General features: G+C 34.1%; 3 protein-coding genes across 6 annotated transcripts; all 3 read left to right on the top strand.

Annotated features, from left to right (window-relative positions):
• The first annotated feature begins 707 nt into the window (after positions 1-707).
• LOC129887801 (E3 ubiquitin-protein ligase SINAT2-like) lies at positions 708-10,986 on the top strand. 4 transcript variants are annotated; one of them, XM_055963031.1, is made up of 4 exons: positions 708-1,256; positions 5,881-6,183; positions 8,235-8,618; positions 10,417-10,986. In XM_055963031.1, exons 2-4 carry the CDS (start codon positions 5,965-5,967, stop codon positions 10,738-10,740), a joined length of 927 nt encoding a protein of 308 aa, XP_055819006.1. In that variant the 5' UTR covers positions 708-1,256; positions 5,881-5,964; the 3' UTR covers positions 10,741-10,986. The 4 variants fall into 4 exon arrangements, with proteins under 4 accessions (XP_055819006.1, XP_055819005.1, XP_055819004.1 ...); XM_055963030.1 differs by having other exon boundaries at positions 708-1,251; XM_055963029.1 differs by having other exon boundaries at positions 712-1,218.
• Positions 10,987-15,356: 4,370 nt separating this feature from the next.
• LOC129887802 (GTP-binding protein BRASSINAZOLE INSENSITIVE PALE GREEN 2, chloroplastic) lies at positions 15,357-20,325 on the top strand. Its single transcript, XM_055963033.1, has 3 exons — positions 15,357-16,647; positions 17,668-17,835; positions 19,233-20,325. The coding sequence occupies exons 1-3, from the start codon at positions 15,427-15,429 to the stop codon at positions 19,611-19,613; spliced, it is 1,770 nt and encodes a 589-aa protein (XP_055819008.1). The 5' UTR covers positions 15,357-15,426; the 3' UTR covers positions 19,614-20,325.
• A 945-nt stretch (positions 20,326-21,270) lies between these two features.
• On the top strand, positions 21,271-24,634 carry LOC129887804 (60S acidic ribosomal protein P1-like). The gene is made up of 4 exons (XM_055963034.1): positions 21,271-21,373; positions 23,154-23,236; positions 23,468-23,683; positions 24,405-24,634. Exons 2-4 carry the CDS (start codon positions 23,168-23,170, stop codon positions 24,456-24,458), a joined length of 339 nt encoding a protein of 112 aa, XP_055819009.1. The 5' UTR covers positions 21,271-21,373; positions 23,154-23,167; the 3' UTR covers positions 24,459-24,634.
• Positions 24,635-26,338: the final 1,704 nt, after the last annotated feature.

The following is a 26,338-nucleotide window of genomic DNA, read 5'->3' on the forward strand; positions in this document are numbered from 1 at the left end:
CAAAGATGTAATATAGCTGCCAATAAAATGAGTTCAAAATCATAATATATCGTGTTCAGATCTCAATAAAATAAAAATGCTAAATAATTTTTTTTCATCGCTCCAAGTCTAGATAGAAAACATTACTCGATATTTATGCTAGTAGAGATCGTTTGGTTGAGAATAAGTTATCTCAAAAATAGTTATCTCAGAATAAGTTATTCTGTCATTCTCATCACTATAATAAAAATGGTGGAATAAATAATTTAAAAACTTTCTAATATCTCAAACCAAATACAAGATAAAATAATTTTATAATTTTTTTCAGAATTATTATACCGTATATCTCACACAAAAATCTTAATGTAACAAAATCAAATCTAAAAAAAAGATCTTCTATTTTTTCCCTATATAAAAAATAAAAAAAATTATCCAATATCTATAATAATAAACACTAACAAATATTAATTAAATGTACGTATAAACTAACACGAACATCACGATTACTTCCAAAATCTTTGAATCATAAGAGTAATAATAAAAAATTTCAAACGTTGCGTACGCGAAATGCCACCTTTTTCTTTTTTCCTATCTTTGTGAGAAAATCAAGAACACAAAAGCTGACCCCTCACCCCCACCCCCACCCCGACGCCACCCCCACACCCCTCAGCAGAAAAGGCCAATACAGCTTCAAACTTCAAAGTCCACCATTAATGGTCATCCTCAAAGACAAAAATTTCCACAAAAAATGCTGTGTTGTACAAAATTTACCATACCATTTCAAAAAAAAGATCTTTTTATTTTTTAATAATCTTTTTCTATTTGTACAAACACATGTGTATGTGTCACAAACTATAAGGGGTTGTATCAATTATAGTTAAAATTTTATTATGAGTATTTACATGATCTGATTGTGACCCTTTTCAAATCTTTTGGCTCTTGTTACCTTAGATTTGTATTACATTACATGTAAAGAAAAAACAAACAAATGGTTTTGTTTTCTCAGATTTACTGTTGAAAAGCAAAAGAAGCCTGTTTTAGAGGACGCGAAAATCAAGGAGAAGGCTTTTAAGGATTTTTTGGTTCATCTCAACCACCCACTCTTACCCTTTTGTTAAGACCCTTTAATTTTCTGTTCTTGGTTTTTGTCTTTTTTTTTTTTTTTTGATGAAGCCTATAAGGAAGACCCAATTATTGGTTGCTTTTATACAGAATGGGATGAAGTAATCAGGCTTTTAGGTACAAAATCTCATCTTGGTTTTGCTATTCATGGTTAGGTTTGCTTTCTTTCCCCTTAGATTTTTGGTATTTTATTGTGTTTGTGGGGGTGCTGATAATTTTGTGATTTTCTTGTTTCTGGGAGTTGTCATGAACTTATAAAGATTGGACCTTTGTGTCATAAAATTGGGTTGAATTCTGGTTTTTTTTTTCTTTTCCTTTAGATTTTGGGACTTTTGCTGTGGTATCTTTTTTTGGTTTGAAGTTTATGTTTGTGCTTTTCTTGTTTTGGGAGTTGTTATGAGCTTATAAAGATTGGACCTTTGTGTCATAAAATTGGTTTGAATTCTAGGTTTTTTTTCTTTCCCTTTAGATTTTGGGACTTTTTCTGTGGTATCTTTTCTTGGTTTGAAGTTTTTGTTTGTGGGGTGCTGATAATTTTTGTGCTTTTCTTGTTTCTGGGAGTTGTTATGAGCTTATAAAGATTGGACCTTTGTGTCATAAAATTGGTTTGAATTCTAGGTTTTTTCTTTTCCTTTAGATTTTGGGACTTTTGCCGTGGTATCTTTTCTTGGTTTGAGGTTTATGTTTGTGGGGTGATGATAATTTTTGTGCTTTTCTTGTTTCTGGGAGTTGTTATGAGCTCATAAAGATTGGACCTTTGTGTCATAAAATTGTTTTTTTTCCTTTTCCCTTAGATTTTGGGACTTTTGCTGTGGTATCTTTTCTTGGTTTGAAGTTTATGTTTGTGGGGTGCTGATAATTTTTGTGGTTTGAAGGCTTTCAGGTTCTTACTTTTCCTTTATGGGAAGTTGATGTTTTTGTTTGAATTTGAGGAATCCAAGGTTAAAAGAGGGAAGATAAATGTGAAGAAAGCATATGGTGTAGCATCTTGGGTCTTTTTTTTTCTTTTGAGTTAGCTGTCAGAATTGATTTTTGAATTGCCTTTACTAGGTTATTGAAAAAATTGGAATGTTGGCAAAAAGTGAAAGAGTCCAGAAATACTCTCTTGTCAAGGATTTAGGTTTCTTTCTCCTAGAAATGCTAACAAAGTTGGATCTTTGGATGTTTGCTCTAGTCTTGGCTGCTAGTTTTATTGATCAGCAAATTTTGTTGGATGATGATTTCCCCCCTTTTTGTGCTTGTTTGTGGGAGTTGTTATGAGCTCATAAAGTTTGGACCTTTGTGTCATAAAATTGGTTTGAATTCTTGGTTCGAGGGTCTATCGGAAACCACCTCTCTACCTCCAAGGTAGGGGTAAGGTCTGCGTATACTCTACCTTACCAAGAACCCACTTTGTGGGATTATACTGGATATGTTGTTGTTGCTTCTTCTTTTTCTTCCCATTTTTGTCCAATCAAAGTTACGCCTTTTCAGTAAGGGGTGTGAGGCGTAGTAGTTCTTGATGTTGTAGGCATTTCGTTTGCTTCTTGTATAAGAAAATTCTTTGAGAAGATTTTTATATGGTACTTTTTCAGTTTGATGTTGGTAATAAGTGAGATACCATAGTTGCTATGCTGTCTATGCTTCTTCCTTTTGAGGCGATACTTTGCTGGACGTTTAGGATAACCTTGTCAGCTGGGAAGCTCTCTATCCACACTTGACTTAAGAAATCTTGTGTTTGAAGAACTTAGATTTATTCATCTCGGTGGATCAGTTTTGGTTAACCAAGGTATCCTGCATGAGCACTAAAGTGTTTGATGGCTTTGGCCTGTAGAATATAAAGCAAATGTGTGTGCAGACAATTTTAATGATGTGTAACATAGGCTAGAAAATGCTAATCTACAAGTACCTCTAATATTGAACTACTAAATGTAGTGATATATTTCGTGCACCGTGACGTCATAAGTTTAGCCACACTCTAAGTATTGTTATTATAGACCAGCTGTTTTGAGACCTCCCGCAGAGCATACCTAGTTCTCGTTTATCAGTTTAGTTTTGATAACAAACAAAATCACTAAGCCTTGTACTTAGCATGTAAATTTGCATTGGCTTGGTTGATGGTATTACTTGGCAGTAGTCTCGAGCTTGTGATCATGTCTATCTTTGACTTTTACTTTATACTGTTTGTCCTTCAACAAAGTCAGATAATTCTTTAAACAACTTTTGAGCATATCACTCACACTTACCTAAAGAAGAGAAGCTGCATGAATAATTTTAAGGAGTTTTTTGAAATTGAAAAAAAGCCTTTATACTCCTTTTTGAGAAGGTTAGGTATTTACCAAGTCATTATACTTATTAGGCATTACTTTCTTTTTTAAGAGTCATGATAATTAACACAGCTAAATCGGAGGTCTCTGCCAAAAAAACAGTTGTATGAATGTCTTTTTTATTTTTTATAATGCCTTCATCCCTAGAATTACTAGCTTACTTTCCTTTTGAGAATTTCCAAGAATAGGATTATCTTACTGTAAACCTTACCTTAGTTGTCCTCACTTTTCACTTCAAACAAAGTTTTCATTGTCTAGTACTTTTAAATGTGTTCTTTCGGTACTTTGATACATGAAATAATGCAACTTGTGACTTTTCATTAAATCTTTAAATATCTAAAATATTTTCAAAATGAGCTATCTAATTTACAACTGAGCTTGGAGAGTTGGTCAAATGCCTCCCTTGATAGAAGGCACCAAGACATCCACTATTATTGTCAAGGAGATTCTAATTGTATCTTGAAAAGAATTACTTCTAATTCTTTATATGTCTCTACCTTTGGATCCAATTGTAGTCAAATTATGATAATTGCATGGGAGTGATGGATAGTTCTTTAGCCAACACACATCTTTTACCCAAAGCTATAGTTTCCTGACATGTTTTCATCTTTCTAGTAAATTTACCATGTGGTTATGGTTTGTGATATCCGTTCTCAATCTATGTGTCTGACTTCAAATTGACAAATCCAAAGTGCTACTTTGGTGCTACATAAAAGAACATTACTTGGTTTTTGAATACCCTTTACCACTGTGTTTCTGCACTCTTTTCAATAGTTAGTGTCTAGAAAAAAAAATATATAACACTGTCGAAATGAGACCTAATTTCTTTTCGCTGTGGAATTTTAGGGGATGTTAAGTGGGAAGTAACATTGATTTAGACTTTAAAGTAATGAAGTAAACATGGTTCTTCCAAGAAATTTTGAGAAACAGTTAATATAATCTAGCTCTTGGTAAGAAACTTTAGGTACAAGTTAAGATACATTTATATGCTTTGCCAAACATCAGATGCCAAATCCTTATAAGAAACTATTAACTTATTAAAAAGCAACTTTGAAATAAATTTTGATATTTAGAAACTTATAAAGAAACTTTTTAAGTTATAATTTTTTCCATTTCAAACAGCATGATACACTTGAAAATCTTAGTCGAAGATATTTTTCTCTGACTCTTGAGATATGAAATTGGACAATTTTTTATGACGAAGGGAGTAGTTTTCTTGGACTCATCCAAAAAAAAAGTACAGTTTTTCTTGAATTTGTTGCTCAATCCATACCGTGAAAGCAGATGAGGTGTCAGTCTGGACAAAATGTCTCTTTGATTTCCAATAATAAAGGCTGTCTTGGATAGGTTGCTCAATCCATACCATGAAAATCAGCTGCAGATGAGGTGTCATTCTGGATAAAATATCACTTTGTTCTCCAATATAGTCGTCCTCTACGTATATAATGTGCTGTTTTAAGATGTACTAGCAATAAACTTACTATATATGAAGCAGGAATACAGTAGAGTGGTAGTCTTTGTTCATTATTTATATAAATCCATCTTTCAAATTTCACGTCGATGGATTTCTATGACTCCATCAAAATGATGCCTATAAAGGATTTTTAAATCTTGGACTAGTTATGTAGCAGCTTGGTTTCCATTACAAACACTCTTTCCCAATCTTTGGTTGTGAACTACACTTTTCTGGATGATTTGTCCTGAGAGTAGCATAGCTTCGCATAATTTGCACTGCAAGGACTATATTAGTATCTGAAGAGAAGTTACAGATGTGCATCTGTTATTTATATCTTAATTTTACTTCTTGTAATTGCCACAGAACCAATTGCAATTGCTTTTGGGGATTAGATATGTATGTTCAAAAAAAAATTTGATCGGTGAATTAAGTGACAACAACATACCAAGTGTGCTCGGTGAATTAAGTCTTTGGTCAAACTTTTTACGAATACTAATATTTTGATCTTACACAAGTATCTTATTACAGCAATTATTTGACACAAGACCTAGTTATTGAAAGATGATACATTAGATAGACTTCTGTTCTAGACATGTGTGCAACTTGCTGATCTTGAATGCTGACAATCGAAAAGTTCATAGACTAGTTATCTCGTTATTTATAATAGGCACGCTAACTTGTTTCACTAAACTTCTTCTCTGTTGTTCTCCTTTTCCCAACTCTCTTGTTAATTTTACTTGTGAAATGAATATTTTCTAAAAATTTCACTCTGGTTGGCCATTGAAGACCTGACAAATACATTTCCATGCAAGTGGTTGGTGTTAGATTGCATGCATTAACTGGCATTAAAATAGGCTGCTCTAACTTGTAGTGGCATAAACCTCCTTTCTGACGCCTTATTGACTTTTCACTTATGTAAATCTTTTTCCTTTTCTGTTTGTTAGGTTGATTTCTCTGCCTTTTTGTTCAGAAGATAAATATCTTTCCAATTTATGTCTATGCTTCCTTTGGTGGCAGGATCAGGACCATCAAGAGAGCTAGAAGATCAGATTTGAGGAGGATATATATTGTTGTCGACACATAGTAATTTATATAGATAGCATGGCTCCCGGAGGCAGCAATTACCAGGATATTGGTGATTCCCGCAGTGCATATGCTGATTATGGTATTGCACCAGAAAGTGCTGAATTCAAAAACTCCCCTTTTAGAAAATCTGCAGCTGTTATCGGTGGGAAGCATGGAGCGGGATCTAATAGTGCTGTTCATGAGCTACTTGAATGCCCTGTTTGTATGAATCCAATGTATCCGCCAATTCACCAGGTAGGTTCTATGTCACTTAAATTGGAATGACAGATTTGCAATGAGAGTGATTTGAGACTCTTGACATATTCTGTTATTGTGGTACATGGTTGAGGAGATTTTGGTACTTGCAGTTGAAATTTGATAAGGATGCAAATAATATGTGATGGACTTTATAAATTTGCAAGTACAAATAAATTATTTAAGATGACCGAAAGGGTTGAAGAAAAATGCTACCATTTCTTCACAAGTTAGCAGTCCAATCTTGAAAGAATGTATTGGATAGTGAATGGTTTGATTTCTAAGAAAACGTTTTACTGCTATACTATCTCACCTAAGTTTGCTTTGAGCTGATGCAATCGTCTCTCCTTTAATTGGAGTTATGTTCAGCTTCCACATCATCTCATTGTGCTTTCTTTCAGACAAATGACTACATAAATGGTTCTAATGAGTTTTTAGATTCAAGTGTCACATCTTAATGAAGTTGCAGCATAATATAATCAATTCGAGCTATTATAGGGAGAAAATGTCTGTTAGTCTGTTCAGTAGAGATGAAATAGTTCTCTCCCCATTCTTTGCAAAAAGGTTTTTGCAATATGCTGGACAGCTAGAGTACCTCAACTTTCTAGAAATAAGTTTTAGCCATTCCAATTTTTTGGTTTCCCACTGTTATGCTCTTCACACTCTACATATCCACTCCTAGGCATTGGCTGAGGGAATGAGTTGTTGTCTCCTTATATGGTCTAAGGATATCCTCACCTTTATGAGTTAACTTTTGGAATTACGTTAGGTTCCGATCCACTTCTTTTTATGGTAGTCAAGCAGGAAGATGTCTTGGGCCCGAGTCTCGTCATCATTATCAAAAGAAATTTTCACATGCTTTCCCAAGGAAAAAGACTAAACCTACATGTGAGGGGATTGTTGGTATTAAAGTAGGAAGCTATCGCGTGTCCACGTCTTATCAACATTGTTAAAGGAATTTCCATGTCCTTTGCGAAGAAAAAGAATCAAACTTGTACATCAATTTTTTTTACTTAAATAGAAGTGTCACTTCTCTAACAATTTAAGCTTTTAGATAGGATCTGGCTTTGCATGTATTTGAGTTTTCCTTTTTTTTTGAAGTGCCACAAGTTACTCGCTGAAGGATCACACTCCTTGATATCTTTGACTGGTGCTTCAAAATCTTGAGCGAAGCAATTGGCCAGTTCTGTTTTCTTGTTTTCTATGTTCATACTAGAGTAAGTCGCAAGATGCTAATTAAGTTTGTAATAATGTAAACTGGTAGCTGTTTATATTTGTAAGAATGCTGGAGGAGGAAAAAGTTTTCATTTGAGGAAAGAGGTCAAGTATAGTGGCTTTCAAGTTATTTGGGCATGGCGAGGGTTTACCATCTTTCTTCCTTGGAGTTTAAAAGTTCCTTTCTTTCCTTCAAATAAGTTGTATGGAGGAAAAAATGACGATTAAAGTCTATACTTCCGATCATTTGTTAACAATAAGAGTGTGCCTAGTTCCCTAAGGATAAATGTCTCATGTTGTGGACAGTCAACTGTACAAACTGTATTAGAGAAAATAACATGAAAATGTGATACTTGTCATTGCTATTTAACGATAAGAGACCACCTAATTTCTTGCAGGATAAACGTATTTATGGACTGTAGTACATAACCTGATGCACCTCTTTGTTATATGGCCTATGTAAAGGAATTACCTCTAGGGTAGTGTGTTATATGGCCTATCTACCTTTAATGTAATATTCATTGAATACTTCCTATTCTAGGGTAGTGTGTGGTAGTTTGGATAAAACAAATTGGAATGTTAGTCACTCGACCGTTGGCATACAGAGTGTTTTTGTGGCACAATCAAAAGAAAAAGATATTGATTCACCAATGCTCTTCAAAAAGAAAAAAGGGGATCCTTAATGGATTCCAAAAATAAAAAAAGAAATTGGCCGACTGAACTTATGTTTTGTTTTTCTTCTTCCTTCTATTTTGTTAAGTTTGTGATCTTATTCTTCAAGTCATTAGAAGCATTCCTTGGACTTTTACTGAGCTTGTTGATCTTTTTCTTGTAAGTGTCCAAACGGCCACACGTTATGCGTGAAGTGCAAGTCAAAAGTACATGTATGTCCAATTTGCCGCCATGAGCTTGGAAACATAAGATGTCTAGCACTGGAGAAAATTGCTGAGTCACTAGAATTGCCATGCCGATACCAAATTTATGGCTGTCAAGATATATTCACGTATCATACAAGGCTGCGACATGAGCAGAACTGCAGATTTCGACCATACAATTGCCCATATGCAGGATCTGAATGTGCTGTTACTGGTGATATTCAGTACCTTGTTGCACACCTAAAAGATGATCACAAGGTTGATATGCATGATGGGTGTACCTTCAATCATCGTTATGTCAAATCTAATCCTCAAGAAGTTGAGAATGCTACATGGATGTTGACGGTTAGTTCTCTCTCTCTCTCTCTCTCTCTCTCTTTTTTTTTTACTTTTGTTCTGAGAGCTACAGGAATGAAAGGATTGGACAGTGAGGTTGTTTTTACTACAATGCATAGACATCCTTTTTTTTTCATATACAGTTGCCCATTGTCATGAATGGAAATAACGTAATATAGATTGATGGTCTAAACAGAGATTACACTCTGTAATAAGAATCTTTACTTCCAGATCTGAAAATTACCGTTAAAAATACCCATGATAATACTTATCCAAAAAAAGAATGTCTATAATGAGAGTTGAGAGGGTTAGTTGGATAGCTGTTTCCTTTGTATAGATGTGTGACTGACATCATCCCTCAAGTAGACATGCCAAAATATATCTGGCGGTGTAAAAAAGATTCTTCAGCCGTTCCAGATGCCCTCAGTCTTAAGGAACGATATGTCCACTTGAGAATTTAGGTACAATGCAAGTGGGAGTTGTTAGAGGGTCTCGATCTCCAAACCGACATATGATCGTGGGATGTGTATATCATTATTATGTTTAAGTGGAAGCTCTAAAGACAGCAGAGATTTTTTTACAAGGTAAAAGGAAATAATTTTAAGGTGTTATTGTTTAAAAACTCAAAACAGTTTTGTTCTTTGATTACGACCAAACTCATTTTAAATGTTTTGAATTATTGAATATATTGACTTATAATACTTCTCATGTAACTTTTAAATGTATAAATCTTATTTAAAAAAATACTTGAAGAATTTGCTCAAATTCACACCGAGAAGTAGTTGCTTCAACCTTCATCCTCTGAGCCCATTCACTTAAATTGGGACAGAGGGAGTAATAATCAATTTCTTCCAAGTTTCCTTCTCATCTTCATTTAGTCCCCACAATTTTACAGCTTTCTTACCAGTAATATTAGCATTAATCTCATAATTTCTTTTTGTGCTCCGGTTATCACATTATTTCGCTGTTGTTACTACTCCCATGTCTATATTCCCTTTCTTCAAACTGATTGGAAATGTTTTATATAAGCCGAGGGTCTAACAAAAACAATCTCTCTATCTATATAAGGTAGGAGTAAGATCTGCATATACTCTACCCTCCCGGCCTCCCCAAACCCCACTTGTGGGGTTACACTAATGGCTGTTTCTGTTTTTTTTTATCTTTAAAGTTTGATCTTGGCCTCCTTTTAGATATTTCGAGGAAAATATGCTACTATTAACCTTCTCAACAAAAAGGAAAAAGAAAAAGGGCGACATTATTAACTACTCCCTCCGTTTCAATTTGTTTGTCTTACTTTTCTTTTTAGACTATTTTACAAATAATGCCCCTCTCCCCTTTTGACAACTCTTTAATTCCAATTTTCCACATGACATATTTATGGTCACAAGATTAAAGGGCATTTTGGAACATTTTATATATCTTTATTTTAAGACCACAAGATTCAAATTTCTTCTTTGCTTTCTTAAAACTCTTGTGTCAAGTCAAAAACCAAACTAACAAATCTCAAACACATGGAGTAGTTTTCTTCATCCAATTGTAGAAGTGATGCATTCATTTTGTTATTCATCGTCATGTTTGCATTTTAGCTACTGCTAGGAGGCTCACACTTTTCTGGTTGTAAATGAAGGCAGACAAGAGCCTGATCAATTTTGTTGTTCGCTTTACCAATTTAATTTCTGACTAGCATTTAGCCATGATAAATGAGCGTCTTTTTTGTTATTTTACGCATTGTTCCAATTTCCAACTGCAATGTGCTTGCTTGAAAAGGTCATGTTTGTAATAGTTCTTTTGCTGTTTTCTGGAATAGGTTTTCAACTGTTTCGGTCACCAGTTCTGTCTGCACTTTGAGGCTTTCAACCTTGGATTGGCACCGGTATACATGGCTTTCCTTCGTTTTATGGGCGATGATGATGATGCAAAAAGATTTAGTTATAGTCTTGAAGTAGGTGGATTTGGCAGAAAGTTAACATGGCAAGGAGTACCGAGGAGCATCCGTGATAGTCATAAAACTGTCCGAGACAGTTTAGACGGGCTGATTATTCAAAGGAGCATGGCACTCTTCTTCTCTGGTGGTGACAGGAAGGAGCTGAAGCTAAAGGTAGCTGGGCGTATTTGGCGAGAGCCATTGTAAACTAGATATATGCATCTTTCATCGCGGGGATGCCCAGAAAGTATAGTTAGTAGTTATTGCTAAATTGGTTGGTGGCTTAATTTTTTGCATTTCTTGTAAATGGTTCTATACAGTATCTGGTTTTTGGATCGATCGTATCGATTGTAGTTTAGCTCAACTGTGGATCATGTATCTAAAGTTGTGAGGCATTTAAAGCTTTTTCTTGACCAGCCATATGAGAATTTATCTGGTTAGTCTCTTTCTGTATGTGTTCTCTCTTGGCATTTTGTTTCTTTATGTAGTCCCTCAAATTGTTTCTTTATATTCAGTAGTCATTTTTCTATAGGAAGGAAACTACAGAGTTGTGATCCTGATTAGATAGTTGCAGTCTTCTCGTCTTTCTAGTTGCAGTCTTCTCGTCTTTCTAGTTAGCTTGGGGCACTATTAGGGTAGGCTAATCAATAAAGGTCGGAATTGTGATCTTGATCAGATAGTTGCATCCTTCTGGTCTCTCTTAATTGGCTTGGGGCAATATTAAGGGCAGGCTGACCAACAAAGGTCGGAATTGTGGTCTTGATTAGATAGTTGCTGTATTTTTTCCACCACCTTTATTAAGCTTGGGGCATATTAAGGGCAAGCTGACCAACAAAGGTCAGATTTTTTATCCTGATTAGATAGTTGCATTCTTCTCGTCTCTCTTATTTGACTTGAGGCACTATTAGGGTAGGTTGATGAACAAAGGTCAGAACTGTGATCTTGATTAGATGGTTGCATTCTTCTCGTCTCTATTATTTGTTTTGAGGCACTATTAAGACAGGCTGGTCAACAAAGGTCAAAACGGTGATCCTGGTTAAATCGTTGGATTTTCTGATCTCTTTATTTAATTTGGAGCACAATTAGGATAGACTGACCAATAAAGATTAGATTGTGATCCTGATTATATCGTTGCACTTTTTTTTGTCTTTCTTATTTGATTTGGGGAACTATTAGGGCAATTTGACCAAGGGGAACGAACCCCCAACATGAGCGTCTTAGGCACTTGTGAGTTGTGACACATGTATTTACATACAATAAATGTACTTTATCACCTCACACTTGATTAAGGGTAAAAGCTTAACCATACTCGAAATTTATAACAATTCAATAAAAGCAAGACACATGTAATCAAATACACATGTATCACTATTAGTACTAATATAGAGGTATTCTCGTATTAATAAAAATAAATTAACCATGATACACTAATATAAGCATTAGGCGTAGATAAAGTTTTATCGTGTAAAAGGTGATATTTTATTGGGTTTTTTCCACTTATATGCTTTCAAAAAAGAATGAAAAGAATAATAAGATAATGAATTTTTTGGTGATACGATATTCAGTTAATTTTTTTGCGGATTCTTTACGGATTCATCTTTAATGAAGAATTTCTAATGGATCACCATTATCCACGCGACTTCTTTTAGCATTTAGAAGTTACTCAATAGGAATCAAGCGATTTTCTAATTTTTTGTGTTTGTTAGTCCATTATTTTTTTGATGATATGACATCCGATCAATTTTTTTGAAAAAACCTTACAAACAATCCATAATGACCCCGAGAAGAATTCCTATACGCTCGTCATGATCCACACGACTTCTTTTAGCATTTAGGAGCCAATTAACAATAATCATGAATTTTTTTCAGTTTTCCGTGTGTGTTATAACTCTTGATTTTTTTTTTAGTGATATGACATCTAGTCAATTTTTTTTATAGAACCATCCGTAATGACTTGGGAAAGAATTTTCATAGGCTCTCCATGATCCACACGACTTCTTTTAACATCAAGTGGTCACTCAATAGCAATTAGACGATTTTTTCATTTTTTCATGCGTGTTAGTCCATGAATTTTTTTGGTGATTTGGCATCCGATCATTTTTTTTCAAAACCTTTATAGAACCATCTAAATAACCTAGGAAATAATTCCTATAAGCTCGCCATGATCCACGCAACTTCTTTTATCATTTGGGGGTCACTCAAGAGAAATTATGTAATTTTTCTTAATTTTTATTGTGGTTAGCCTATGAATTTCTTGGTGATACAATATCCGATCAATATTTTTGTAAAACCTTTATAGAACCAACTATAATGACCTGGAAAAGAATTCCTATATGTTTGCCAAGATCCAAGCGACTTCTTTTCACATTTAGTGGCTACTCAATAGAAATTAAGTGATTTTTTATATTTTTTTTGTGTGTTAGCTCATAAATTTTTTAGTTATATGAAATCTAGTCAATTATTTTTGCAAAACCTTTACAGAACCATCCATAATGACTTGGAGAAGAATTTCTATAGGCTATCCATAATCCACACAACTTTTTTAGTTTTGGGGGGCCACTCAACAAGAATTATGTGATTTTTTCAATTTTTCGTGTATGTTAACCCATTAATATTTTGATAATTTGGCATCCGGTCAATTTTTTTGCAAAATCTTTATAGAACCATCCGTAATGACCTGAAAATAATTCCTATAGGCTCGCCAGTCCACGTGACTTCTTTTATAGTTTAAGCCCACTCAACATGAATTAGACTAGTTTCTAAGTGTTCCTGTGTGTTAGCTTATTAACTTTTTCAGATATGACTTTGGTCAATTATTTTGCTAAACATTTACAAAACAATCTTTAATGACCTAGGGAAGAATTTATATAGGCTCTCCATCATCCACGCGACTTCTTTTAACATTTAAGGGGGTCATTTAATAGAAATTAGGCAGTTGTCTTAATTGATACAACATTCGGTCAATGTTTTTGCAAATCCTTTACAGAATCATCCATAATAACCTGAAAAGAATTCATATGGGCTCATCATGATCCACACGACTTCTTTTCACATTTAAGGATCACTCAATAAGAATTAGACAATTTTCTTCTTTTTCATGTGTGTTAGCTCATGATTTTTTTGATTATATGACATCCGGTCAATTTTTTTACAAAACCTTTACAGAACTATCTGTAATGATCTGGGGAAGAATTCCTATAGGCTTTCCATAATCCACGTAACTTATTTTGGTATATAGGGTTACCCAATAGGAATTAGGCGATTTTTTTAGTTTTTCGTGTGTGTTAGTTCATTAATTTTTTTGTGATATGACAGCCGGTCAATTTTTTTGCAAAACTTTTTACAATATAATTTGTAATGACCTGGAAAATAATTTCTATAGGTTCGCCATGATCCACATGACTTCTTTTAGTATGTAGAGGCCACTTAACAGAAATTAGACGATTTTCTCAGTTTTTCGTGTGTGTTAGCCCATGATTTTTTTGGTAATTTAGCATCTGGTAATTATTTTTTTTGCAAAACCTTTATAGAACCATCTGTAATGACCTGGGAATGATTCCTATAGGCTCGCCATGATCCACGCGACTTCTTTTAACATTTAGGGGTCACTCAACAGGAATTAAACGAGTTTCTCAGTTTTTCATGTATGTTAGCTTATGAATTTTTTGGTGATATGACATCCTTTTAATTTTTTTTGCTAAACTTTACAGAATCATCCTTAATGATTTAGGGAAGAATTCTTATAGGCTCGCCATGATACACGCGACTTCTTCTAACGTTTAAGGGGGTATTCAATAGAAATTAAACAATTTTCTTAATTTTTTGTTTGTGTTAGCCCATAAACTTTTTGAGTGATATGACATCCAAACAAATTTTTTGCATAACCTTTACAGAATCCTCTATAATAATCTGGGGAGAATTTCTATAAACTCACCATGATCCATACGACTTTTTTTTAGCATTTAAGAGTTATTCAATAGCAATTAAACATTTTTTTCAATTTTTCATGCGTATTACTCTCTTATTATTAGTGTTCATTATTTCAATCGTGCGAATTGAATTTAGGAACATATTTAAGAATTTTGACATTATTATGGCTCATTTTATATAGTTATTTTTTTTTGGTTAATATAATATATTATTTAATTATATTAGAGTCATATTATCCTATTAAATGTGATTTAATAATCAAAAAATTAAATCAAATCATTAGTTGAGCAGGAATATCATTAATGAATTTCTCAAATTTAAAATCCTTTAATTTTTTTCTTCTCAATCGTGCTCATCACAAAAAATTTGCCTAATGTAATTTATCTTTTTTCCAAAAAAAAAAAAAAAAAAAGAGAGGAAAATTAAAACTTTCAATAAAACACGCTCTCGATTTGAATTCTGAATATGAAAAATCCTTATTAGAAAATGGTTCTCTCTAAATGGGCCCTACACAGATCGAATTCAAAATAGTCGAACTCCAATACGAATAAAAAAATAAATACAATTTCAAATATATATAATAAATTAATTAGTTTACAACAAATATAATCATATTTTATTTACATAAAAAATAACTAAAATCATAGAAAATATACGGTGATTATACATTGACTATACAATATAAATTACTTATACATGAATTATATACTGAATATACATTATGAGACACTCAAAAACTAAATATAGATTGACTATATATAAAATATACATTGACTATATATGCCTATATAATAAATAATTATTTTTTCGATAATTATTTTTATGGAAAGGCAATGCCTAATTATCTCTAGAAAATATTCAATGAAACCTAGCTAGTTTAGACTGTCCAAAGACAACAAATTCCTTAATCCTCTAAAGCCTCTGAAAGCTCTTCACAACAACTTTAGATTAACAGAAAGAACAATGATAATCAGATCACTTTCTCCATCAAAGCTGAAGAAATTGCTTCTCCCACTTACTCTCTCAGCATATACACATAAAAATCATATACTCAACTCTTTTCCTTCAATTCTTGAAAATGTTTATACCCAAAACCCTGCTAAAACCCTTGTCCCACCATTCTTGTTCAGCTTCAGAAACTTATCTACACCTTCAAAAATCCAATCTTTATCAGTTTCTAGAGATGGGAATTTTGAGGAATCCATTTCTGATGTTGTTTGCCCTGGTTGTGGTGTCAAAATGCAAGATTCTGACCAAAAACAACCAGGGTATTTCATCAAGCCTTGTGTCAAAACCCCAAATTATAAAACACCCATTAACAAGAATCCAATTGTTGATGAGCAAGAAATATCATTTTCTCTCAAAAGGGGTTTGCTTAATGAGGTTGTAGAACATGAAAATCAAGAAAATGTTGAAAACCCAGTTCAGAAAGCTGAAAAGCCAGTTGTTTGTGCTAGGTGTCATAGTTTGAGGCATTATGGGAAGGTTAAGCATCCGAGTGTGGAGAATTTATTGCCTGATTTCGATTTTGATCACACTGTTGGGAGGAGGTTGATGTCGAGTAGTGGGGCGAGAGCTGTTGTTTTGATGGTGGTTGACGCATCTGATTTCGATGGATCGTTTCCCAGAAAAGTAGCTCAGTTAGTTTCTAGGGCAATTGAAGAGAATTCGCGGGCGTGGAAGGAGGGGAAATCTGGGAATGTACCTAGAATGGTATTAGTAGTTACAAAGATTGATCTTTTACCTAGCTCATTGTCACCTACTAGGCTTGAACATTGGGTCAGGACACGGGCAAGAGAGGGTGGGGCGATTAAGTTGACGAGTGTACATATGGTTAGTGCAGTGAGGGATTGGGGAGTAAAGAATTTGGTTGATGATGTAGTGGGACTGGCCGGGCCAAGAGGGCATATTTGGGCAGTAGGAGCACAAAATGCTGGAAAGAGCACATTGATCAATGCAATAGGAAAGTGTTCTGGTGGTAATATAAGTCATTTAACAGAAGCACCGGTGCTGGGGACTACATTGGGGATACTGAGGGTAGAAGGGGTGCTTCCAAGGAATGCCAAGTTGTTTGATACTCCAGGGCTTTTACATCCGCATCAGATTTCAACAAGGTTGACTAGGGAAGAGCAGAAGCTAGTTCATATAAGTAAAGAGTTGAAGCCAAGGACATATAGAATCAAGGTTCATAATTCTACTCTAGGCTGCGTAAAAAATGTGTTATTTTACTGCAAAGCTTTCTTTCTATTGCACTTCACTTTCAATTTTGAGTGTTGTTGACTTAGTTCATCTTCTTTCGGAGAAATCAAACTATTATCATACAAGTATGAAAGAGGAATTTGGATCTTATCACTTAAAATCCTTTATTTTTCCATAACCGTAGTGTCTGGGCCTGAATTTGCACACCTCAGCTAGTTCCACGGGATACTTACCACCTCCCACCAGAAACATATACCAGGTTGCCTTGTCCACCACGGCTAGGACAAATGGGAAGAAATCACCTAGTGTTTATTCGTCTCTATTGGATTTGAATCTGATACCTTTTCTTTGAATAGTTCTTACAAGTTACAAGGTGAATACAAATATTGAAATTTTACTGAGTCCATCTCGTTATAACCATCTTAGTCTTATCCAATCTTTGCACTGATTGTTAATAGATAACCAAAAGTTAATAAAGGAAGCAACTTTTGTATGATTCATTATTTCTTTCTCATTTTTTAGGTGCTATACTGGCTTAAGTTCTCCCCAGTGTAGTGCTTATCGTTGCTTATAATATGTAAAAATCAACTATCTATGATGCCCTTATGATTGTTTTTACCGAATTTACTTACCTAACAAAAGTGTGTTTATTTTTCTCCATTTTTAAAAAGGTTTTGGTCAACTGAAATGTTTTTTTTTGGAGATTCAGAGCATTAAAAAAAAATCTAATAGCAAGGTATGCCCAGGGAAAATATTACCAGAGATTAGATTATTAACCTGTAAAAATGCTTGTGGAGATGTCACCGTTTTGGTCTGCTTGTATCGTCTTAGATGCAGGATCTAAATATGAAATACAACCTAAATTTGTCATTTCATTGCACCATCCTCCATCAGATATGTCTGCCTATGCTTATGCTTGAACTTCACTTGAAGAACCTGCTTTCTCTAGTTTAGTTTGCGTCATTCACTTTGAAATCTCATGATTTCATTATTTGCTGTGGACAGGTAGGATATTCAGTTCATATAGGTGGGCTGATGCGATTGGATGTGGAAGAATTATCTGTTGATTCTGTGTATGTTACAGTTTGGGCATCTCCGCTCATTCCACTTCATATGGGGAGGACAGAGAATGTCAGCACAATGCTGGAAGAACATTTTGGGCGTCAGCTGCAGGTACTATTTGCTTTAGGAATTGGATGTTGTCTTTCTTTCTTTCTAATTTCAAATCTTAATTTTTAACAAGTTCCTTCTGTCTGAAGTTTATGATATTGCACTTTCTATTGTTTTATTTGCCCGTAGTTCAGTGCCACTGAATAGCAGTATTGGATGGGAGTGTTGTAGGAAAGTGGGTGTTTTGAGTTTTAAGTAAAAAGTAATAAAGTATAACAGTCTGATGCTATGTTTGGAACTGTGTGGGGCTCTTGACTGAGAGGATTAAATAAATGCTCTTTTGTAATAGAAATGTTAGGTACTGGAACATCCCCACGCCGGGAATTAAGGGTGTCAACAGTCTTAGAGCATCCTTCAAGTTTCTCATCTACAAAACTGATGCTTGTTTGGAACTGTGGGGCAATAAGAAGTGCTATCGGATATGGCATTTCCATGATCAAATAATGTACGATTCTGGTTGTTGCCTCCAAGTCTTTTGCTCCTATTAAGCCCAGCCTTAGTAGAAGTGGGTAGCAGCACTGGGTGAATGGTCTATCTACCTAAACGCACTCCTGTGGGTGTGTAAAATATACCAGATTGATATAACATTGTGTGACTAGTAATTCATTAAATGAACTATAGTACCACATTAGCAAATTTTTGAAATTGCACATGCGTGTTTGATTCCGACATCACTTCCACTCTCTGTGAACTAGCATGTTTTCTCCAGATATCTCTGCTGAATCCTTCATTCAGTTGTCTGATGCTACTTTTGCTGCTTTCGTTTGTTTTTCTTTCATAGCCTTACAACTTTAAGGTTGAGAGCTGGTGGTGAAGCATAGTTTGCTAGATGGCTTAGGTTCTCATAAAACTTAAAAGGACCTCTAGCAGGGGCCGGATTCTTCAAATGCTTCAGCATACTATTTGTAGAAGTCTTCCTATATTGCTTGGCTACTAACTCAAGAGTCAAAAGCCTCCAACATTGTTGTCAAAGGTGTGCTTAAGCCCTGAAGTGAGGCGCAAAATATGTTGAGAGCTTCGCCTCGCTTAATGTGTGCTTTAATGTTGTCATCAAGGCTCTGAGGCATATTTTTCGTTGCCGTTAAGTGTTTCCTGAAGATGCGACACTAAACAATTGATTTCTCACTATATTGTAATCTTTTTTCAATTTCGTGGGCCATATATTTGTTATTCATCCTTATTATTATTAGTCACATGTAACTGTACTTTTTCTCCACCTGCACCTTTTTTCATTAAAGCCCTCACTTTTATTTGCGCTTAAAGCCCTACCAGATCTTAGAGCTTTTTTGTGCTTTCCACTTTTGATAACACTGGTCCCCAACAGATGTAGATACCTGATTTAGTTGCTTTTGTGCTTTGACTTTTTGACTAAATGCTGTATTATTTTTTCATTTTGTCAGCCGCCGATTGGAGAGGGACGACTTGAGGAGCTAGGGAAATGGTTGAAGAGGGAATTTCACGTGAATGGAAATATGTGGGATTCAAGTTCTGTTGATATTGCGGCTTCTGGTCTTGGTTGGTTTGCCATTGGACTAAAGGGAGAGGCTAAATTAGGTGTCTGGACATATGATGGGGTTGATGTCATCGTTCGTAATGCATTACTCCCAAACAGATCCCATGATTTTGAAGTTGCTGGCTTTACTGTTTCAAAAATTGTTTCCACTGCTGACCGCACCTCAAATAAGCAGCGCCGTAATGAGAAGAAGAGGAAATTGAGCGACTCTACTGCAGAAAAACCTGCAGAACCATCAACTGTCGATGTGGCTTCAACTACTTGCTAATTGTGGAAGCATTTACGATTTGGCAATGTCCTTTGCTTGTCCCAGCACTGGAATGCGGGACCTGAATAAGTTGATGCGTTTCTACCGTGATTTTTGTCCCCTTCAAAGAAGAAACGCGGCATCAAAACCAGAGAAATGCATTAAGCAAAGGCATTCAGGGTCCACTATTGCATTGAAGACCCCTTCTGCTGTGATGGTGGTATCCCCTTTATGCTGTTCTTACCTTCGTTATACGCAAATTTTGGTGTTTATCGATGCCAAAATGTCTCACTACGTTAATGAAGCTTCGTTATACACAAATTTCGGTGTTCATCAATGCCAAAAATGTCTCGATACGTAAATGAAGCTAAATGCTGAAGGATTTATGTATGTAACACAAACCGAATGTTTGGTTCTGCTCTACCGTGTCGAGGCTTATTCAAGAATTGAAGTTTGTATGTTCTGGATTTGAAGCTTATGAGTTCTGAAATTTATTATATGTATATATTCAGTAGATTTCCCAACACATTCATGGTTTGGACCAAAACTACTGAATTTTGTCGAACCTGTACTTTCCATGTTAGATCTCCACCCTTACTACCATTTGATCAATTTTGTTCTGTTATTGGTATTATATTTAGCTCTGCAGGGTATAAGTTGCATGTATGAAGGCTCTCTCTGGCTGGTAATGAGTTGTATCAATAGGAAGTTGGAGAAATTCTAGTTGTTACTGTTAGTGTTAGACATGTTGATATGTCAGGATAGGCTGGCTACATTACGCCTCTTTGGGGTATGGTCTTTTGATGGACGCTGCATGAACTGAATGCATAATGTTATGTGCATCGAGCTTAAATTTGCCTATATGATTGCTAAGCATATCGAGGTTATTTAATACATCTTAATCTAACTTGATCAAGTTAAGTGTTTATTTCGTTCACGATTTCAATCAACTTATGTTTTGGAGAGTTTGATATAAAACATTTTAGAGTCTTTTGGTTCGTGAAATACAAACAACATTACAACATACCTAGTGAGGTTTCACAAGTGGAGTTTGAGAAGGGTAGAGTGTATGCACTCTTATCACTACCTCGTGGAGGTAAATAAGTTGTTTTCAAAAGATCCTCGACTCAAATACAACATATTATCTCTTGTTTCATTTTTTTATTTCAGGATTAGCAATTTGGGGTTCAATAAAACCACAATTGTGTTGTTATTTTTTATAACAACACTCGATGTGGGCTAACAAACAACTTATTACTAATCTCATTATAAAGCACTAAAATGTCAAAAATGTCCTCTCAAAGTCATTTCAAAGTCAAAACTAAATAAAAATTCATACAATTTATCTAATGTAAAATCAATTACATGTTTTATATTATACCCCAATATTATTGAATTGTATATTGATCAATAGTGCTTGATCGAAGCTCAAGTAGATAGCCATTTCCTTCTCAGAGAATTGTACGTGAGACTTCCTCCTCATATTTACTAATAAAATTATATTCATTTTATTATTTTATCATTATTCAATTCTCGTATTATAATTCATATTTAACTTTGTTCGCCAACTAAACGTTCCTTTTTTCGGACTTATAAGTTGGGCCCTCTAATGGGCTTCATTAACAAAGTTGGGCCTTAAACTTCTCATCACATAGGCCCATATAGGTCTTCTCTCACTATATAAGTTTATAACCAACAACAATTACAAAACCCTAACCCTAAGGAGAAGATCAGCAATTGCCCTCTAACTCGCCGTACATTCATTCGCCGTCTTCTCGAAGGTAAACAATATTTTTTTCTCCATTTTTGAATGCAAATAAGCTTATGAATATAGTTTTCGCTGTTTTTTTCTGCATTTTTTATCAGTTTATTTCGTCATTTTTAGGTGCGTTTGAACATTTTTATGTAATTCTCACCATTTGGAATGCAACTAAGCTTACGAATGTAGTTTTCGCAGTTTTCTCAGCATTTTTTTCTCAGTTTTTTTCGTCATTTTAGGCGCGTTTGAGCATTTTCATGTAATTTTCACTGCTCATATTGTTTTCTTAATTTTCTCAGCATTTTAATCAGTTTATTTCGTCATTTTAGGGCGCGTTTGAACTTTTTAATGTAGTTTTCACCATTTTTAATGCTTAGCTTACGAATATCGTAGAATAGACCCTTGTGGTCGGCAGGGGAGTACCCAGCATGTATCCAGGGGTTCATCCGAACCCCCTTGGCAAAAAATTATACTATTTATACATCGTTAAAATATACTTTTTTAGGTATAAATAGTAGATGTCGAACCACCCTCGATTTAAAAATTTTGGTTCCGCCACTTGTGGTCGGGCCGTTCCTAACCCTGAACATAGCCGGAGCTTTGGTGCACTGGCTGCCCAATTTTCTGAGCATTTTTATCAATTTATTTCCTCATTTTTAGGTGCGTTTGAACATTCTCATGTAATTTTCACCATTTTTGAATGCAATTAAGTTTGGTCACCTAGTTTCCATTATTTTCTCAGTTTATTTCGTCATTTTTGGGTGCGTTTGAATATTTTACATGTAGTTTTCACCAATTTTGAATGCAATTAAGCTTCCGAATATTGTTTTCACAATTTTCTCAGCATCTTTTATCAGTTTATTTCGTCATTTTTGGGTGCTTTGAAATATTTACATGCGATTTTCATCGTCCATTAGTATTTTTGTTTATCTTTTGGTATTTTCCAAGTGATTGAACTTTTCCATGTGATTTTCACCATTTTGAATGCAATTGAGCTTGCTCCTACTGTTTTTGACCTTTTTCATCAGTTTATTTCGTCATTTAGGTGCTTTTGAACATGTTCATGTAATTTTTACCATTTTGAATGCAATTGAGCTTTACTCACATTGTTTTCACAATTTTTCCAGCATTTGTTATCAGTTTGTTTTGTCATTTTTAGGTGTGTTTGAACATTTTGAATGCAATTGAGCTTAGTCATATTGTTTTCACAGTTTTCTCAGGATTTTTATCAGTTTTTAAAATCATTTTAGGTGTGTTTGAACAATTTTATGTAATTTTCACCATTTTTAATGCAATTAAGCTTACTCGTACTGTTTTCACAGTTTTCTCAGCATTTTAAGGAGTTCATTTAATCATTTTTGGGTGTGTTTGAACATTTCCATGTGGTTTTCACCCATTGGCATTTACGTTTATTTTTTGCCATTTTCAAAGTGATTGAGCTTTTCCATGTGATTTTCATCATTTTTGAATGCTTTTAAGCTTGTTCTTATAGTTTTCACTATTTTCTCAGCATTTTTATCTGTTTATTTCGTCATTTTGGTTGTGTTTGAACATTTCCATGTGATTTTCACCGTCCATCATCATTTTTTTTTTCCATTTTCAAAGCGATTGAGCATTTCATGTGTTTTCACCCTTTTTTGAATGCAATTTAGCTTGCTCGTATAGTTTTCATATTTTTCTCAGTTTATTTCGTCATTTTGGGGTGTCTGAACATATTTTCACTGTGCATTAGCATTTTCATTTATGTTTTGACATTTTCAAAGTGATTGAGCATTTACATGTGTTTTCACTGTTAATAACAGGTTAGTTAATCAGTATGTCGTTCGGAGAACTTGCTGCCACTTACGCATGCTTGATCCTCCACGATGAGGACATTCCAATCACCGTAAGATTCTCTTGCCCTAATTGTTCTAATCCTAGGGTTTTTGTTGTTTCAGTTTTATTGTGATTTTGTTCTGGTGTGTAATATTTTCAAACCCTATTGGTTTTATAATATTTCCAATCCAGGTTTTTGATGTGTTGTAATATTTTTATTGTGTTTAATGTATAATATTTTCTAATTATAGAGCTTCAATGTGACATTGATTGAATCTGATTGTGTTTGATGTGTTATTAGGCTGAGAAAATTTCAGCTCTAGTCAAAGCAGCTAATGTGACAGTGGAGCCCTACTGGCCTCTCCTGTTTGCTAAACTTGCTGAGAAGAAAAATATTGGTGATCTCATCATGAATGTTGGTGCTGGCGGTGGTGGTGGTGCAGTTGCTGTTGCTGCCCCCACTGGTGGTGCTGCTGCTGGTGCTGCGGCTGCTGCTCCTGCTGCCGAGGAAAAGAAGGTGAGAAGAATGTTTCTTATTTACTTCTATAACAATGAAAAGGAAAACTTGTTGTAGTTGATGAAAAAAGTGATTTTGATGAGCATATCCTGGAATCTTCTTTCAGACATTATTTGGATATTATTTACACTTGATGAAAACACATGGATAAATAATTTTATGAAAAAAATGAGAAGAGGTAAAAATTTTGGCAAACATGTTATTAATGAAAAGATGATTTTAAATACATGGCGGAGTCTCTTAATGATGAGTTGTGTGTTCCTAATATATGTGTGGATGTTGAACTTGTTATTAAGGGGTAATGATTTGGTATTCACGGTAGGTAGAAGAAAGTAATTATAAATAATTGGTGGAATCTCCTTAATTGGGAGTTCTTGAATTATATTCAATGGTTTGTAGGATCTCCTCAATCATGAAGTTATAAATGTTTTTCAAGTTTTATCTTTTTTTCTTAGAGAGGGTGAGAGCAGAGTCGTATGTAGGTTTAAGTTATGTGTTCGGTAGAACTGAGGAGTTTTTGACCCAACCTTGTATACGTGCTAAGAATTTATTAAACATGAACAAAAATTAAATTTAGAACCCTTTGTGCTTCATGTGTTTTCATCAAGTGTGCTTCCTAGTGAGAGCAGAGGGAGAGGGAAATAGGTTTATCTAGAAGTAGTACAATTTTCATTCCATATCTCTGAACCTTTTGTTCGCTTTTGTTTGAAATGACTAACAGGAAGAGCCTAAGGAGGAAAGTGACGACGACATGGGATTCAGTCTGTTTGATTAGGAGCTCCTCCCAGTACGATTTTTAGTTCTTTTTTAAAATTTTGATGAGACCTGGATATAGCACCCGTGTTAAGGAGATTTTTGATCTGCTTGTCACAGTAAAATGCAACCTTGACATTTTATGTTTTATGAACATCAGTTATGTTACTTTTACTTATTAGTTATTACCAACTCCAATTATATGTCGCTTTATGGTGGTTTGGATGATTTGTTTTTGTCTGCTACATTTACGAAACGCTTATATGAGGACAATCCAACTACTTATGAGTTGCTTGCCTCAACCAACATGATCATCCCAATCCAGTAGCTCATGTGGACATGGTGTTTATTGTATGTGGCTCGGAATGAATTCTTCCATGGCAATTTCCAAAGCTGAAGTTTTCGTCTATTTCTGTCTCATCTGCTGCTCGACATTTTTGACAGCACTATTACATGTTTGTATCGACTTCTTTACTGTTTGATCTCTAGCCAAGGTTTCAATATTTATCGGTATCCCATACTTTTCGGGTATCGGTTCCTGATATAGCCATTGATAAGGTATATCCTTATATAGATCCAAATTGTCGAACTTTTTTTGCTACTACTGTTTAGCTTATGTGTGTGTGTATCATGTTTGTTTTGACTTGGTTCTTTTGAAGGTAAGAAAAGACCTTCATACTGTATCCATTATTCTTTCCTCCCTCTCCACATAGCGCCCGTTATGTTCGTTGTTAAAATCTTCCATTTTGTGTAATTTGAATGTTTTTGGGATGTCGCTAATAAGTGGACCTTAATTTGATTACCTACTCTGCATGTTGTGTATAAATTAGTCATCAACTAATCTATTCAAAAATCAAAATTTATACAAATTAAAAATGAATTTGGAAAGTTTGCACTAAAAATAATAGACATTTTCATTTGTTTATTCATTTTCTTCTATAGTGGCATTATCATTGTTTATCTAAATTAAAGTAGACATGAAAATGTCAAACAACTAATAATGAAGAAAAAGAGTCATTATGAACTAAAGAGTAATTTTAATTATTTCTTTTTCTTAACCAATCAATATTCTCAAAATGGCACATTTTTCGAATGAATACCTATAATTTTACCAAACATTAAACTAATTAATAAGCTTCAGTTAAATTTTAAAAAAACAGTTTTATTACTCAAAAAATAAACAAAATAAGACAGAGTCAATATTTTCAAGAACAAAGGGAAAAACACTAAAATAGATATAAGAAGAATATTAAAAAAAGAAAATGAAATCAAGAGATTTCAGTCTAACTAGTCCCTTACCTTTATTCAACAGATTTGAGTTTAATAACATGCTCTGCTTTTTAAAAAATTTTCTCATGTTCGATTTTTTAAAAAATTTCAAAAATATTTCTTTTAAGGAAAATAAATTTTAAAAATAAAAAAATAACTTCTCTAATAAAATTTAAAAATTAAATTTGACAAATAATATTTCACATTAATTTTATTTTTCGATTTTAATGCACGTCATCTTCACTCCACTGATAAGGTGAAATTTGAAAATAAAATAAAATAAAATTTCAGGCATCAATTATAACTTTTCCAAATTTGTAAAGGATTAAAGGGGAAAAAGACAAAAAAATTATTGTGCCTAGAAGAAAGTGGGTGGGAATCCCACTACTCACTTGATTCTTTGTCGGATCATAAATTTTTTAAATATATTTTTGTTTTCAATTTAGTATTTGATATTCATATTGAAACTCAATTAAATTTAAATTCACACATTTCAAGAAGACGGAAAGAATAGTTTTCAACATAATTTTTTCATTTAATTATATGATTTGTTCTTTAAATAAGAGTCGTTTAATTTTTACCCTTAAAAATCAAACTTATATCTAGCGAGAAATATGTTCTTTCAATTTGTAT

Source organism: Solanum dulcamara, chromosome 4 (assembly GCF_947179165.1).
Source record: "Solanum dulcamara chromosome 4, daSolDulc1.2, whole genome shotgun sequence".
NCBI lineage: Eukaryota > Viridiplantae > Streptophyta > Magnoliopsida > Solanales > Solanaceae > Solanum > Solanum dulcamara.

What these genes read in the sequence shown, in the direction of transcription:
- LOC129887801 (XM_055963031.1), top strand. Translation starts at nt 5,965, where the DNA reads ATGGCTCCCGGAGGCAGCAATTACCAGGATATTGGTGATTCCCGCAGT. An exon ending in TGTATCCGCCAATTCACCAG is followed by an intron (nt 6,184 to 8,234) that starts GTAGGTTCTATG and finishes TTTTCTTGTAAG; the next exon opens with TGTCCAAACGGCCACACGTT. An exon ending in ATGCTACATGGATGTTGACG is followed by an intron (nt 8,619 to 10,416) that starts GTTAGTTCTCTC and finishes TTTCTGGAATAG; the next exon opens with GTTTTCAACTGTTTCGGTCA.
- LOC129887804 (XM_055963034.1), top strand. Translation starts at nt 23,168, where the DNA reads ATGTCGTTCGGAGAACTTGCTGCCACTTACGCATGCTTGATCCTCCAC. An exon ending in ATGAGGACATTCCAATCACC is followed by an intron (nt 23,237 to 23,467) that starts GTAAGATTCTCT and finishes ATGTGTTATTAG; the next exon opens with GCTGAGAAAATTTCAGCTCT. An exon ending in CTGCTGCCGAGGAAAAGAAG is followed by an intron (nt 23,684 to 24,404) that starts GTGAGAAGAATG and finishes AATGACTAACAG; the next exon opens with GAAGAGCCTAAGGAGGAAAG.
- LOC129887802 (XM_055963033.1), top strand. Translation starts at nt 15,427, where the DNA reads ATGATAATCAGATCACTTTCTCCATCAAAGCTGAAGAAATTGCTTCTC. An exon ending in CAAGGACATATAGAATCAAG is followed by an intron (nt 16,648 to 17,667) that starts GTTCATAATTCT and finishes TGCTGTGGACAG; the next exon opens with GTAGGATATTCAGTTCATAT. An exon ending in ATTTTGGGCGTCAGCTGCAG is followed by an intron (nt 17,836 to 19,232) that starts GTACTATTTGCT and finishes TCATTTTGTCAG; the next exon opens with CCGCCGATTGGAGAGGGACG.